A 16216-nucleotide genomic window follows, 5' to 3' on the forward strand; every position below is an offset into this window, starting at 1 on the left:
GCAGGAGTCCGGGAGCGCTGGCAAGCTGAATGTCACCAAGTGGGGGCCCAAGTGGCTGACATGGGGGAGAAAAGCTGCGTGTCAGCTTCTGCAGGAAATCCTCAGGATGGCAGGTGTTTGGGGCTCCCTCCTTGAATGAGAAACCCGCCCTCTGGTTCCGGCCCCTTCTGTGTGCCACAAGCTCATTTTGCTCCCTGGGCTTCCAGGAGTCACACCAAGGCTCTCCTGCCGTTTTGGGCCTGTGGACGTGTCCTGAGCCGTGTTACCAATGCGTTTGCATTTCCAGTCCTGGTTCTGGTTTCCGCTTGGCGCAGGTCTTACCTCTTTTGATGGGGAGTGTCCAGAAGTAAAACTGGAGCCATTTACCGAGGGGCTGACAAATGTGAGCGTTCGCGTCCTAACGAGCTGGGTGGGGACGGTGCGGCAGGCAGGGTCCAGGCAGCGCAGAGAAACCACACCTGCAGGTGCAACGGGGAACGCAAAATACGATGATTCCTAGTGAATGTGGTTGAAGGAGCACCCCGAGGAGACCGCAGAGCGAGCATGCCTGGCAGCTTCCAGCTCCAAGGCCAAGGGAGGGACCCCACCCCACAAAGCCTGAAGGTCACAGCTCACTGAGGGTGTGTCTGCCGGGCGCTGAGCAGACTGGCCAGGGGCGGGGGCTGTGGCTGGTCGCTCCCCAGAGGCTGCAGCAGGACCAGAGTCCGCAGGAGCTGCCGCCGGGTGGAAAACACCAGCCGCTGGGGCTGGTTTGCAGTCTCGGGGTGACGGAGAAGCTCCCCGAAGAGTGAGTGCACGGGGCCTCCTGCACACCACCAGTCGCCACGCTGTAGACAGAAAAACACCCGAACCAGAAGAGAAGCCCCTTCCTCGGCTGCACCTGCTTGTCTCTCCGGTACCTTCTATGGACAAAGCCTAACCTTGCCCCAGCAGGCAAAAGAGGCACGTTCACAGCGTCCAGCTCCTACCCCACCCACAGGCAGCGCCAAGACGCGTGGATGTGGAGCCAAGAGGCCGTAAGCCAATAGCGCGGGGAGTCCTGAGACCTGGGTCCCTGAACGGCTGGGTCTGCGTCTCTGCCACCACCCGGCATCTGCTCCCTGATGCATCCGTGTGTCTTAGGGAAATGCAGGAGCCAAGCACGCAGGGTGCTCAGTGCAAGTGGCCCAGTGGGGCCGTGGCAGACCAGGTGTTCCTCCCTGGACTCGCCCTGGGTCTGAATGATGTCCACTGTCTTACCCACGTGCTTCCAGAGGCAGGGACTGGGCTGCACGAGCAAGTGCGTTGCTTCCCGGCCTCCCTGCTTCCCGGTTTAGGGTGGGCGGCTAACATGTCCCATTCATGCCCAGCGTGAGTCAACGCGGATCCTCTCAGATCACAGCCGGTAACACGGACAACGCGGAGCCTGAGCAGCTGTCACGAAGGCCACGGACTGCATCGGTCACGTTGCTGGCCTTCCTGGGAGGAGCCTCGTCCGTCTGCACGCTTACTTCGGAGACGAAGCTTGAAAGAACGGGTCATTCCACAAGAGTCTGAGGATTTCTGCAGTGAGAAGGGGGATGAAAAATTAGGGTCAGAGCAGGCACAGTGGGGGAGGGGTTGGGGTTTCCCTGATCTAGAAAGTTTGCAGGCACCACACCCCCAAACCCCCCAGTTCCTGCCCCCGAATCTCAGCCCTGTGTATTCTCACCAGCAAATTTTAGGGGATTATAGACCTTTCCACCACTATGAGTTAGTGATGAAAAATGAGGTCTTGGCCAGAAAGCATGGGAAATGCGTGTCCTGGGCGTGAACTGCAGGAGACCTCCGCCCAGAGGCTTTTCTGGAACAAGCTGCCCCTTTGGAGCTCTTTGCTGATTCATCCACAAGGGTTTCTCAGCGTCAGCACCATGGACATTTTGAGCAGGTAATTCTCTGTCTTGGGGGATACCTTGTCCGTGTGTGTGTTCAGCAGCCTCCCTGGCCTCTACCTACCAGCACCCCTGCATTTATGACCGTGAGAAATGTCTCTAGACGCGTCCCCTGCACGGCAGAGTTGGCCCTGGTTAGAACCACTGAGCTACTCCCGACCACAGAGGACCTCCGAGCAGTGCACCAAACAGCCCTGGGATCCTCAGATGATTCTCTCGAGGAAAAACGTCAGCAAGAGTGACCCTAGAGCATTGAGTGCCGATAAAACAGTTTTAAAAGAAAGATGTCGTCCCTTTAGTCCTACAACCTAGGAATCCACATGTTTCTCAAGAATCTGAAGTTTGGTCTAAAGGCCACCCATTTGGCCCAGATGGCAGCCACCCCGTGCGTGCTCTACTTGCACCGGGGACCTGGCGGGGGACCCACATGTTCAGCTGGGGCTGTAGCAGCCTAGACTTTGCTCAGGAGGCCAGCAGAGCAAAGGGCGGAATGGCTGGAGCCCAGCTCGTGGTTCGTCACCATACACATGGCTTCTAGAACGACGGGCATCCAAGGGTGTCGGTGACCCTGGGGCCTTCTCCAGAATGCGGCTTGGGGCTGCGTGGTGGGCGCAGGCCACGTAACACCCCTGCTCACCATCGGTCTGAGGTCAGGTGGGGTGGGTCAGTGGGGCCGAGGTCTGGGCTGAGAGCACCCGGTGCTGCGTCGTCCAGGAGACACTGTGTTATGGTTACTGCTCATCGTTGAGCGTCGAGGTCACTCATGCAGCTCAGAGAACGGGTTTCAGTAACGGGCTGGAAGAAGGGCCTCCCCCGTGGCCCTCCCCTCAGACGGCGTGAACGCGGCCTGCTGGTCAGGGCTTGGGGGGGCGGCTTTCCCGAGGAAGACTGTCAGCTGCGAGGTCCACTTCGATGTCCCCCCACGCGGCCTGTGCCTCCTTGCCACGCTCAGAACATCCCGATGGCCCAGTCACTCGTCTGCCTGCCCCAGTGGAGCGGCCAGGCTGGGTCACCCCCGTGTCCCCGGCTCTCTGCTCAGCATCAGGGGCGTTGTGGACAGTGGATACAAATGGTCGGTGTCCCAAGTGAATGCGTGCAGGCCCCGCGCCAGAAACACCTCGGGTCCGGCTGTGGCTCTGGCATTTACACGCAGAATGAGTCGGGCAGATTTCTTGAGTCTCCGGTCCCTTGTCTGGAAAAGGTGGGTGATGCAGCTGTCTCTCCGAGTAGATGACATGATGTCAAAGCCCCGCGCGCGGCCCGTGTCCAGAAAAGGTCCAGAAATACCGCGCCCTTCTGTCCTTAGCTAGTTCATGCTGTTTCTGAAGCAATCCCATCAATTCGCTTTTCTATGGCAAACATTTAAGAAGAGCTTGTCCTTCCCCGCAAGTTTAGAATGTGGATTCTGAAATCATGCGTCTGTGATTAGCAGAATTGAGCTGGTCTTTCTTCATCCTTCAGCCCCCGCCGCCCACCTGGGCTCTGGCGGTCACTGAGACCGATGCGGGAATGTGCGTTCACTTCTTCACATGCCGCTGAGCGCCAGGAAGCTTCCGATGGGATGTTCACGGTTCCTCTTTCTTCCTGGTCTCTGTCCCTTCCTTGACCTTTCTGTTACTTTGTCCCTCAGCAAATACCTGACCAGGTGTTCCAGTACCAAGCAGTGGGGTGGCTACGCATGACCTGGGGGTGGGTTGGCTCAGTTGTGGCCCTGCTATGGGGGTGACACAAGGCCATGACAACTGAGAGTGGGTCAGGGAAGCTCGCTTCCGACGGGGCTCTGAACATGGGCAGAACCTTCTGGGCACAGAGGGTGTCCACGGCTGGGGGCAGGCGGGTCACCTGGGAAGGGGCGGAGGGGGGCGGTGGTGGGGTGCAAAGCGGATGTGGGGTTATGCAGGCTCTTGGGCCGTGGTGGGCTGGGCTGGCTTTAGGCAGTGGACACTGTTTCAGGAAGATCGAGGGCAGCTGTGGATTCAGAAGACAGGCTGCCCCAGATGGAGGGAAGCAGACAGGAGTGGAGATGTGGTGTTCGGGGCAGTGGGCTAGACGTGAGCGCCCACAGCTGGGCTTTCCCCACCGGGATGGTCTGGGGAGGGGAGATGCTGGTTTCAGGCACTGGGAGCCCAGGGCGCCTCTTGGAGACTTAGCCATGTCCTCCGGGCCCGGGGGCTGGGCCCAGAGCCTAGAGAAGCAGGACTGTGCACATTCAACCAGCAGAGATGGGGATGTGTGGTCCCGGCGCTCCCAGCTGTCCACCCCACGTTGCAGGACTCAGGCGCCATGGGTCATGCGCGCAACCCCGCAGCAGCCCCCTGCTAACCAGCTCCTTCCCTCTGCCCGCTCGGCCCCGGACGGTGGTCTTCCTGAAGGTGCAGGCGTGTGCGGCCGCTCCTCTGCCCGCGGATGCCCCCCGGGTCCCTGCCACCCTCACAGCCGAGCCCTGGCTTGCCCTCAGCCCAGTCACACTCGGACCCTTACCCCAGAGCCGCCTGCGGGTCCCTGGGCAGATCACGCCCTCCTCACCCCACCTCTTTGCACAGACCCATCCCAGTGTCTGCCTCCGAGCCCTGCACCCGCTCAGCTGCTGACCCTCCCCCTGCTGGTCTCTTCTACTTGCTGTGACAGGTTAGGCGTCCCCCCGAGAGCTGGCACTCTCGCTGCTTCCCCCATCACAGCGGCTCCCAGCCACATGGCACTGCCTTTCCCCTCTCCTCACCATGCCGTGAGCTCCCCCCGAGGAGCTGTCCCGCTTCCTGGTCTATGTGCGCACCTGCATGGAGCCTGGGTCGGGGCCGGAGCTCAGGACCCCAACGTATGAATCGGGGGGACTCAGTGAAGGCCGTAGCCAGAAGGAAAAGTTGAGGGCATCAATTCCTGATGGGCAAGACCCCAGCAGGGAGTCACTTGTAGCAAGTGGGGTCAGTGGGGAGCCTCCCGGTGGCAGTCATCCCCCCAGCTCCATTATGACAGCTCCCATGGTCTGCCTCGCTGTCGCCTTCTGTGAAGTGACAGGTGACCGGGCCCATCCACGCTCTCCACGCTCCCCGAGCAGCAAGGGGGCCGGCTTGTGCTTGGGCCCCCGGGCGTCTTAGGCGGCCTCCTCACTGCCTCCACTGGTGTCGTTTGGATTCCCAAGCCAGCCCATGGGCCGTGCTTTGGAAGAGCTCCCCCTGGCCTTGCTGCCTCATGAGCTTTAGGAAGAGGCGTTTCGGATTTCCGGATGCATTTTCCTTAAACAGCAGAGTCCTGTGTGCCCCGTCGGTTTTAATCCCTCTGATGCGGAAGCAGGGAATCGTGTCCTTGTCTGATTTTCTAGAACCTTTTCCCAGCTGTCACCATGCAGAGTTTGGAAAGTGTGGTCGTGAGGCCTTAAGGAGAACATACGTGTTTCTTTACAACCTTTCATGTCTCAGGCCGGATGTCCCGTGTGTGTGCGTGTGAGAGAGACAGACGGAGAGAGGGGACAGAGGGAGAGGCTGGGGATCTCCCTGAGCACTTAGTGGGCTCAGCTCCTGAGCCCAGCATCCGCCTTCCAGCAGGAGGGGTGGCCCGTGGCAAGCACGGCCGTTGGGAAGAGCGAGATGGGGCCCGTCCTGCTCCCAGAGCCTAACAGAGAGCCCGCTGCCTTCCAGATGGTACTGAGTGGTTCAGAACCAGGAAAAATGTTTCTCAGCTTTTTCCGATGTGCCTCCAGGTTTAACAAATCCTCTGAGGTTGAATCTTTAAAACGGTTTAGACAAATTTCTGCTCATTTTTTCTAAAACGGTTTAGACAAATTTCCGCTGGTTTTTCCAGCGTGTATTCTTTGTAAAGCGTAAGACAGAGGCTCTCGTGACACGTTACCGTGCTGGTCCCTTCGTGTCTGAGCCGGGCCCAAATGCCTTTGCTCTCGAGCCACCCCATGCTAAGAAACACTCAGAGGCCAGAGGAGGGGCCGTGGCTCGGGGCCCCTGTGGAAGGACCTCATGAATGCCACGCGTGGCCTCGCCAAGTTCCCCGAAACCCGCTGAGGGTGGCAGAGCTCTGGGCACGCTGAGGTGAGGCTTGTCCTGAGTCAGGCTCCCGGAAGGAGCAGCCTGGGGACGATGGGTCTGGAATGGCAAAGTGGCTTTCCCTCCTCGGGAGGCCAGCGCGCGGCGGGGCAGGGCTTGTCTCAGCCCACGCTCTGGGCCCCCAGACGCGCCCCCGCTGAGCTCCATGCGCGGTCACTGAGGGCACCGAGGGCTCCAAGGCTTAAAGCCCCTGGCCCCCCTGCAGGTGCACTCTGGGGAGAGCCCCCCTCCACCGAGTGCCTGCACCCCTTGGCAGAGGGCTCCCACTTCTGCTCCCCCCACCCAGCCGCGTGGTGCAGAAGCGACTTGTAACCTGTTGGTCCGTGTGAGCACGCAGGGGTCCGTGAACACATGTTCCGCCAGCTCCGAGGGAGCGTGCCGTTCAGAAGCGTGGGGCGCTCTGGGCTACAGCGATTCTAGGTCTCACGGAGCCACAGCGTGGCTTTTAAAGGCAGTGTCCTGTACGTCGGATCTTTCAGCTGAAAGTGGACAGAGTAGCGGGCAGTTCCAAGGGCGGCCGTCGGAAGTCTGGTCGCAGTGGCAGAGCCAGCACCACGGTCAGCAGAGTGGCGAGCAGCATCCCCACCAGCAGCCCGGTCAGACCGAAGTGTTCCAGGTAAATCGAGCCAGCACAGCCTTCTCGTAGGTACCGGCGCCTTCTCTCTGCTTCCTTTCCCCTCGCTCTCTGCTGCAGCCCCACCTATTCCTTAGGGATACAGGTTCTCGCCCAGCCTGGGGAGAGGGGCTGGGAGCTGAGGCCTCAGCTGTCCTCTCTGCTTGAGGACACCTGCGCCCCTCGCAGCTGTCCATTGCTGGAGACCCTCCCGGCCGTCCCTCGTGATGGGCAGACCTGACCTAGCTGTGCAGCTGAAGGGGACCCTGTGACAGCCCCGCTGGGCAGGGCTCAGGCCCCTTGGGGCTTCCCTGGCCCTACTTTCAGCCAGAAGTTTCCACTGGAAGATAGTTCCAGATGGAGGCATGAACCTGTTGGCTCCTCCTGAGCCAAGCGCTTGGCCTGTCCCACTGGGCCTGTGTGAGGGAGAAGCGCCTCCCACAAGAGCCGAGGCACCCCCCGCCCCTGCCCCCATCGTGCCCAGAGCTCCAGGTCTGCCCAGCAAAGCAAGGATGGGCCGGGAGCACATGGAGGGAGGGATTGGAGGCCCCCCAGTTGGTAACCCCCACTTTTCCAAGGGAGGGTCTGTGCTCCTTGTCCCCAGCACCTTTCCCACTTGGCCAAGGAACATCTTCGCAGACAAAAGTCTAGAATCATATGTCCCTCTAAGTCTCCAGAGGGGCAGTATTCTGACTTCCTTCCTCTATCCTTATGCCTCACAGCTGTGTGTAAGGCAGAATTGCCAGCCTGATTTTTCATGTCAGGAGGCTAAAAAGAATTCTTGGTCAGATATGTTTGTGAAACACTGGTTAAGCAAATTATTCAGTTTCTTGCCTGCAGGACTTATCAGAGCCTTTATTATACTAATAAACACTGGGGATTTTTAGGAGGTAGGCAGAATATGCCATTTTCCAAACTCCCTCATCCACAGAATTCTTTTCTCCCAGAGTATCTCGTGGGCCAAGAATCTGGCAGAAGACACTTTGAGAAATTTGCCACAGGGGATTGAAATATTGCCATTCCCATTTTTTGGATGGGCAGTCTGAGGCCCACAGAACCTGAAGGGCTTGTTAAAAGGGAGGCCTGACCACACCGGGATTTGGCCCTGACCTCAGAATGCACACGGCCGATCTCGTGCTCAGCCCGGCACCGAGTCTCTCTTGCATTTGGAGCACTGACCATGGGTCCCTTGCTTTGTGCCCGGCTAGATTCACCGCACCGGTGGGGTTCTTGTCCACCCTGTGTCCTGGCTCGGCCTTTCACAGGCACAGGTTATGTCCTGAGGTTGTGTTGACCTGCTGGGATGTCACTTCCCGGGGGAAAGCAGCTTCCTGGCTCTGGACATTTGAGGACCCCTGAGATTGTCCCCCGAGACCGAGAGCCTGTCGCAGGGCTGCCCCCAAGGGGGATGAGCATGAGGATGAGCGGCAGGCTGGGCTCCTGGGGTGTGTGGGCGCCCGGGAGGGTGAGCTGACTCCCCCACGGCTTTCTTTTCTGCCCTCCTGCAGGACATGCTGCCCATGCCCGGAGATCCGACCCAGGGGACCGGCAACTATAACATCGAAGACTTCGCGGACCTGGGCATGTTCCCACCGTTTTCTGAGTAGTGGCAGGCAGAGTGCGGCTGGCGCTGGGCAGTGCCCTGTGTGCGGTGACGGCGCCACCCACGCGGGCGGGGCCCCCCCACGCCCTGCCTGCCCCGGCCGCCCCGCCACGGGACCCCCCAGCAGAAGGCATCTCATCCCTGTGCTCCCCCTGGCACAAAATCGCTCAGCCCACAGCCGGGGCTGCCCGGCCACCCACCGGGAGCCCTGGTAGACATTGGGGGGCCGTTGTATTTATTGTACTTTATCTGTGTATGTTTGGGAGGTGAGCCCGTTGGGCCCTTGAGGTCTGGTTGTGAATAATCTCATAGCAGACAATGTTCACCTGTAAAACGTCCAGTCACAGTCCCGAGGGCTCAGGCCTGCCCAGGACACGGGAATCGGGTTTCTTCTTGCCCTTGATGTCTGTGGATGGGTGGGGCTCGGGTGCTGGAAGGGAGGCAACCAGGATGCACGGCCTTTGTTCTCGGAGCTGGGACCCAGAGGTGGACCCCGCTCCCCTGTCCCCAGTTCAGCCAAGTCTATGTGCGTCTGTCCGTCCATCCGTCATGCTGTGGGATGTGTGTACTCTGTGCCCTGTGACGTGAATCCCCACCCTGATGCGTGTGCTGTGCCCCATGTGGGTCGTGTGGCCAGAGTGTCCAGAACCCAGGGTGCATCATGGCTGAGGGCCCACACATGTAGCCCCCACCCCCAGCTCAGCAGCAGCCCAGCTGGAGCTTGGCCCAGGGTCTGGGCACCAGGCTGGCAGGCTGGGCGGACAGGCTGGCACTTCACAGCGTCGCCAGTGGTCATGACTGGGAACTTGCTTGCTTTAATGGGTCAGCTCCTGGGTCCAGGCGTCCCTCTGAGAGGAAGCGGCCCCCTCCTCTTACAGGAGGCCCCCCGAGCGAGCCTGGCCCTTCCTGGTGACGCGCAGGTGTCTCCCACCGGGCTCCCAGCCAGCGGCTGCTGGAGGCACACCTTGGGGTCACAGAGCCCGAGGCCCTTCTGCAGAGGACCGAACGGGAAGGCAGGATGTCCAGGCCTCCCCATCCTGCTTCCGCAGGGCCAGCCGTGGCGGCCACATTACACTCAGCGACTCTGGAGACGGTTCAGACGCGGACCCGTACGTGGAGACAGGAGCCCAGAAGTGCCCCCCGCCAGGCCGCCTGAGCCCTCCTTCGGCAGCTGCTGGGAACGTGGCGCCTCGTCGGGGGGCGGAGTGCAGGTCCATGAGGCCAAAGGCCGGACTTCCCATTCTGTCTGGTACACTCACCCCCCGGGGCCTTGAATTCCTCAGGTAGTCTCAAGATGGGAGGAAGAGCTGACTTCTAGAAGCTTCTGCCTAGCTGAGCCCATTGGCTTCCTGTGTGTCCCTGTATTCACTGACCTCACGCCCCCTGTGCCCCATGCACTGAGGCAGGCTCTCAGCCTCTGTCTCTGTCCTTTCCCGATGGCCACGTTTGGCCTCACCATCCATGGGTGACTCCCACGTGGGGGGGAAGCTACACACACGGCCAGGCAGGCGGAGGAGCCCTCCCCCAGGGAAGCCCTGCGTCCCTCAGGCAGACCCCGTCAGGCAGCGGCTCAGAAACAGCCCATGACCCCCCGGGGACCAGGCAGAGTGCAGAGGGTTCTGAGCTGCCTGAGTGCAGAGTGAGCCGAGCATGCAGGAAGGAGCCGGGGGCGGGGGGGGGAGTGTGCACGGACCTCTGCCCACTCTGCATGAAGCGCCGGCCCCATGTGGGGTCCAGAGGGGACCCCTGTGCCTTGTCTTGCTCGGAGAGCTCCACCTACGACGTCCAGCGTTGTTTGGTAGCATACCTGTGGCCAGTAGCCAGCTCTGTGAGCTCCCAGTTCCTAGACTCGAATTCACACGGACGGAATGGTTCTAGAGCGGCTTTCAATCCCTTCCATAGGGTGGTGATGGAGTCCCGGGTTCAGGCGCGCTCCAGGTCATCTTACGCTCAGGAGCCTTTTTGCCTCATGGGACTTGGTGGGGGAGCAAACCCCATGCACCCCAACAGTGCCAGAGCCAGAGGGGCTCCCCCGTGCGGGCCCTGCCCTTAGGGTCACCTCCACCTCCACAGCCTGAGCCTACCCCAAGCAGGGGGCACGATCATTTCCAAGAAAGGCACAGAAATCGCTTTCAGATCAAAGAATGGTTTCTCCATGAAACGAAAATGGACTTTTTGTGGCCTTTCACCTGTGAGTTTGGAAGTTTTGGGGATTTCATGTTTGTTTTTTCCTTGTTTCCTGGAGAGAACTGGGGGATTTCCTATGTGCCCATCACGACGCTGTGACCGGGGCTGTGCTGGACCCCGAGGGGATGTGGACAAGGTGGAAGAGCTTTGCCCCCGACGGCCTTGCAGCCACTTCCGTCCATCACGCGAGGACTGGGGTGCAGACAACTCAAGGCTCGGTCCTAGAAGGCGGGGACCGTAGGTGACTGAGAGCCGGATGTGATGGAGAATATCGTGACTCGGGCGGCCCGGCCTTCTTCCCTTCCAGCTCTGTCCCAGGAGCGCCGACGGGGAAAACGACGGCAGTGCTCTGTCCTCTGGACTCCCAGCCTACTCCTTGGTTGTGATTCTTGGAAACCATCATGTGGCCAGTAAGAAAACAGACAGGACTGGAAGGATCTCTGACCCAAGAGATCCCCCCCCCCCGCCGCCCGAGGAGCCTTGAGACAGACCAGAACACGAGTTAAAGCCGCAGAGGGTCTCATCCCAGTTTGGAGGAGAGTGTCCCGTGCCAGGCCTGCACAGCCAAGAGGGGACTGCATGGACCCTGCTGTTGGCATGTCCTCCAGCCAGGCCCGGCCCAGACTCCCCTCCCTCTGGAGACGCAGCCTAGCTCGGCTGGGACTCACTCCCTCACTCACACCCCCTGTCCTTGGGGCCAGCGGGTGGGCCTTCCACAGACCAGGCCTGAGCCGTGGCGGCCTGAGCCTTGGGGGCAGACACAAAGCAGCTGTTTTGAGGTTCACCTAAGACTTGGCTAGTGACTGTATCCGTGGCCAAGGAGTTCTAGAACATTCTACCTATGTGTCCCTCCCATGAGTTTTGTTTTTAGCTGTGGTTTCAGGAGTGATAGAGCCATCACAAACAGCCATGTTCTCCTCTGCTTCCTGATATATTAAATCCACCCCCTTTGCTGTTTCATGAATGTGTTGCAGAGAGTGGGAGTGTGCTGAAAGCTGACGGAACGTCCATCAGGGAGCTCGGACCTCTCAGCCAGTAAAGAGACCCCAGATTAGCCACATGTGACAGTGACCTCCCATCCATGTCTGCTAGCCTCAGCCAAGAGATGGGACAAGCCCCGGGGAAATGAGTGGTGGCCTCCTTCCTGTACGTCAGCCCTTGGGAGCAGCTGAGCTCGGCTGGGACCGTGACACCCACTCGCCTGAGCCCACCTGCTCCCTGCCGGTTATGACCTGTCACACAGACCAATCAAAGCACTAGTGAGTCACGGGTCAGGGCAGAAGTGGCCTTGGTTGTACCAGAAACTGTGAGTCTGGTCGTTACTTGCCAGGGACCCATTCTCTCCTCCCTCCCCCAAATCCTTGTGTGGTATACTAAGGGGCCACAAGCCACCTGGCCGCCCACTTATCCCTCGGCTGCCCGGGGTCTGGGACCACCTGTAGAGGCACCACGCCATGGTGCAGGCCGCTGTTCACGTGGAGATGTGCCTGGGTCTTGTGGCCAGAGCTGGTTTTGTGGCCCAGCAACCAGCCAAAGCGGGTGTGGGGCACCGACCGGGAAGGGGGCAGGCCGTGCCGGACACGGGGCGACTGGCTCCCCGGGACAGCCTCATTTTCCTTCGGAGATGACGGGCTTCAGTGGACAATGTAAGCACTTAATCATTTCTCTTGTAGCCTTTCTTCGTAGGGCTGTGAGCTGTGCCGTGGATAAATCATCGTTCGTATTTCTTGAATGTTCTCTATGACTAACGTTACTGAGTTGGTTGTGTACATGTGTAACCAATGTAACTGCGTTTTAAAATTTCAGTACAATAAAAATGACTTTGACCAACGAACAGCTCAGGCCAACTTCGTGATCGAGTGGCTCAGGGAAACTTCTCTCGGACTTTGGGATGTTATCTGGGGTCACACCTCTTCCTGAGGGCTGTGTTGTATCTATCACTGCTGGCCAAGGGCGGAAAGTCCCTGGGTGCCAAAGAGGGACCCTTCTGGGGGTCTAGCTGCAGAGGAGAGGAAGGTAAGCGAACAGTGCTTGCCCTTGTCTACCAGGCAGAGCTCTCTCAAAGGCTCTCTGCGTGCTGTATTTGTGAATCGTTACAAACCTGTGCTATGTGGTTATTAGTCCCAGTTTGCAGACTATGAAACTGGACTCGAGAAGTTAAGTGACTTATCTAAGAACGGACAGGAAGGAACTGGCAGAACCAGGATTTGACCTCAAATCCTCACTCCAAACCCTGTATCTATTGTCTTCTTCAAACACCCTTTTAATTTCTTTTCACAATTCTCCCAAACCAGTATTTTAATATGCTCAAGCCTCGAGTAAACACTTACAAATTCCAACCTTTCTCTGTTGAGAGATGACTAGCAAAATGCCAGACTGAAATCATTTAAACACTCTCCCATCGAACATCTAGCATTCCTATTTTTTTTTTTAAAGATTTTATTTTTATTTATGTGACATAGAGACAGCCAGCGAGAGAGGGAACACAGCAGACGAGTGAGAGAGGAAGAAGCAGGCTCCCAGCAGAGGAGCCCGATGTGGGACTCGATCCCGGCATGCCGGGATCACGCCCTGAGCCGAAGGCAGACGCTTTAACGACTGCGCCACCCAGGCGCCCCTAGCATTCCTATTTTTGTTACAGCTCTATTGAGCTATTCTTGATATAAAATAAAGTGCATATATTTAAAGCATACGTGGGAGAAAATTTTGTGACCTTGAGTTAGGCATAGATTTCTTAGATATTCCACCTAAAGCATCATCTATAAAAGAAAATTATAAACTGGACTTGATAAAAAAAATTCAAAACCTTTGCTCTTCAAGGACACAGCTAGCAAGATGGAAAGATCCACCATCAACTGGGAGAAAACATTTGGGAGCCATGTATCTGACAAAGGGCTCGTGTCCAAAATATGTAAAGCATGCTTACAACTCAATAAACAAGTCAGTACGAAACAGACAAAAAATCTGAACAGACGCTTCACCAAAGAAGATACAAAGTGGGAAATGACATGAAAACATGGTTGGGATCATTCGCCATCAGGAAAACGCACATTCTAATTCCACTAGCCATTAGAATGTTTTAGTATTTAAACAGACTGATGACAGCAAATCTTGTCCAGCATGTGGGGCGCCTGGACAGCCCCACATACGTGCCAGATGCCACGGTGCCTTTGCACGACAGTTAGGCAGCTTTTCTTACACAGTTAAGCACACATGCTCCATATGGCCCGGTCTTTCCACATCTAGGTATCCGTTTACCCAGCGGAAATGAACATGTTTCCCCACAAAGACTGCAATGGGAATACTGATTGCAGCTGTATTTGTAATCACCAAGAGCCAGAAACAACCTCAATGTCCATCAGAAGGTGAGTGGGCAAGTCATGGGAGAGCCGTACAATGAACACTACTCAGCAAAGAAAGGGAACAAAGCGCGGATACAAGCAACGATAAGACAGATCTCAAAACACGCAGAACCAAAGAAGCCAGGCCCAAAGGCACCACATGACTCCACGTGTGCGAAATTCCAGGAAAGAACTAGCTACTCAGAAGGATGGGAAGCAGGTCCGTGGTTTGGGGGCTGGAGGAGGGGCGGGAGGGGATGAGAACAGAAGAGGTGATGGGAAGGTTCTAGATTTGATAGGTGGTCACAAAGGTGTATACAAATGACATCGCTCATTGAGCTGTTCGCTGAAGATGGGTCTTTTAAGTTACAGTGTATAAATTCCATCCATGTTAAGTTGATACAAGAAAGAATCACAGGAGAGTTTTTTGTGCAATTTGACAAGGTAATCCCAAATTTCCTATGGAACTAAAGAGAAATAATAGCCAATACATTTAAGTGAATGAGATATTTAAAGAAGAGAAGGAGGAAGAGGAAGAAAAGGAGGAGAAAAATGGATAATTCAGCCTTCCAGACACTTGGAAGCTTTGTGATGAAAAGTGTGGCTTTGGTGCGGATCCAGAATCCTGGATCAGGGGAACACAGCAAAGAACCTAGAAAGACACACGCATTCAGAAGGGAGACAGTCCTTCGGGAGAGCCAGCATCACAGGCACGGGGACCGGGCGGGCTACCAGTCAGTGGTGGCAGGGCAAGGCAGGAAAAGGGGACATTCGATCCTTGTGTTAGACAATATACAAAATACAGTAGACAAAAAATACACTCCACAGAGATGAAAATATCTGAATGTTAAAAGTGATGCACGTAAAACATTTAGGAAAAAAACTAGGAAACTGTATTTAGGGAATCAAATCCGGGAAGGATTTCTCACACCAGGCGTGAAGACCACAAACCCTAAAGTAAAATACTGATGTGTTTGAACTCGCTGAAAAATACTCAGCTTAAAAATATGTAAAGACAACCAATAAACTGGTAGGAAATATTTGAGATTGATACCGTATATACCCAACCACGTGGTATCGGGGCAGAGGATTCAGAATATACGAAGGATTTATTAAAACCAATGAGAAAAATACAACTTTACAGATACATGGCCAAAGCGTTTGAACCGACAATTCATAAAGCTCAAATGGCATTGAACACATCACGAGCGGCTGGACCTCCCTAGTAATTCAGGGAAACGCAAAACTGAAACAAGATAAAGATGTCCTTGGATTTACTAAATTCTGATAAACACAGTTGTTATTGAGGATATGGGGAAGCGGGGGCCCTTGCTGATGGGAAGCAGGCCGGATGCTCTGGAGAGTTACGTAACACCCCCGCAGGTCAGGGGTGTACAGGACCCCTGACTCAGCCACCCCAACTGCAAGCCCTGTCCTAGGAAGCCGCCTATACGAGCACAAGAGGACAGCGGAAAGGAGATTCAGTGTGCTGGGTGTAGCAGTGAAAAGTGAGAAACATCTAACCATCCCTCAGTGGAGACAGGAAGAAACTCATTTAGTCACTCACAAGAATACTGGCAGCCCGTAAAAGGGTCTCGTTGCAGCATGCAAAAACAAAAAACAAAAAAACCCTATGGTACCGAATTTAAAATATTGTCCGTATTTTTACAACTCAGCGCCATCCCCTGCTTTGTACGTAAATAGGTAACTAGTTAGAGTTTGAAGAGTCTTACAGCCCAACTGGCAGGTGCAATTCTGAATAGAGAGGCGAAGAGATGGTGTGGCCGTAAGGTTTGTACAGCTCAGTTCTTTCAAACAGATAAAGAAAAGAGAGAGCGGGGTGTGTGGATCGAAAGTAAAGGGAAGAAGAAAAGTATCTGAAGAATTAGGGCAAAATGACCAAAAGCTGGTCTCATCTTGGTGCTGAGCAGAGAGGAGTATGTTACCCTTCTCTCAAGCGTGCTGTGTTATGGAAATATTTAATAATCGCACATAAGTCAGCAAGTGAGAAAGCAGCTACTGAATCTCGCCCAGTAGCCAGGGAAACGCAAACTGAAGTAACAATGAGACGACCTTTCTCGTCCCCTTGGATTGCCAAACGCACAGAAGACTGCTAACACCCATCACAGGTACGAATGCACGCGCAAGAATTTTCTGACATACTTTCGGTAGAAACGTGCATTTTCACAACTTACTTTGAGTGACGATCTCTTTTAATTGAAAATAAACACCTCTTGGACGCACCCACGTCCATTCTAGCCTCCTTCCCAGCGAGGTGAGAGTATGCAGCCCTAGGTGCGAGAGCGTGCACGCAGCAGTAGTCCGCGGGAGAAAAACGGATAGAAGAATGAATACAGTGGAAAACGTCCTTTCATTAAATGTTACACAGCATCACCTCCGAGGGTGAACAAATACAAAGCAATCCCACGTCAGGCCTACCGTTGGGAGCCTGTTTCTCCCCCAAACTCTCCCCAGCGTGTTCTCGGACCACCTGCTAGGCGGGGGGC

At 56.1% G+C, this 16216-nt stretch overlaps 1 protein-coding gene across 5 annotated transcripts in view; it reads left to right on the forward strand.

Moving 5' to 3' along the window:
- ARNT2 (aryl hydrocarbon receptor nuclear translocator 2) overlaps positions 1-8330 on the forward strand; it is a 155141-nt gene extending 146811 nt beyond the window's left edge. For 4 of the 5 annotated variants that reach the window (XM_045813121.2, XM_045813119.2, XM_087856581.1 and 1 more), the window contains 2 exons: positions 6445-6581; positions 8087-8330. In XM_045813121.2, the coding sequence (XP_045669077.1) occupies positions 6445-6581; positions 8087-8185 (236 nt within the window). In that variant the 3' untranslated portion in view covers positions 8186-8330. Of the gene's footprint in view, positions 1-6444; positions 6612-8086 lie in introns of all 5 variants that reach the window. The other variant, XM_087856582.1, reaches the window with a different exon arrangement.
- Positions 8331-16216: the final 7886 nt, after the last annotated feature.

This window comes from Ursus americanus, chromosome 28, assembly GCF_024610735.1.
Source record: "Ursus americanus isolate L20-20 chromosome 28, mUrsAme1.1.p, whole genome shotgun sequence".
NCBI lineage: Eukaryota > Metazoa > Chordata > Mammalia > Carnivora > Ursidae > Ursus > Ursus americanus.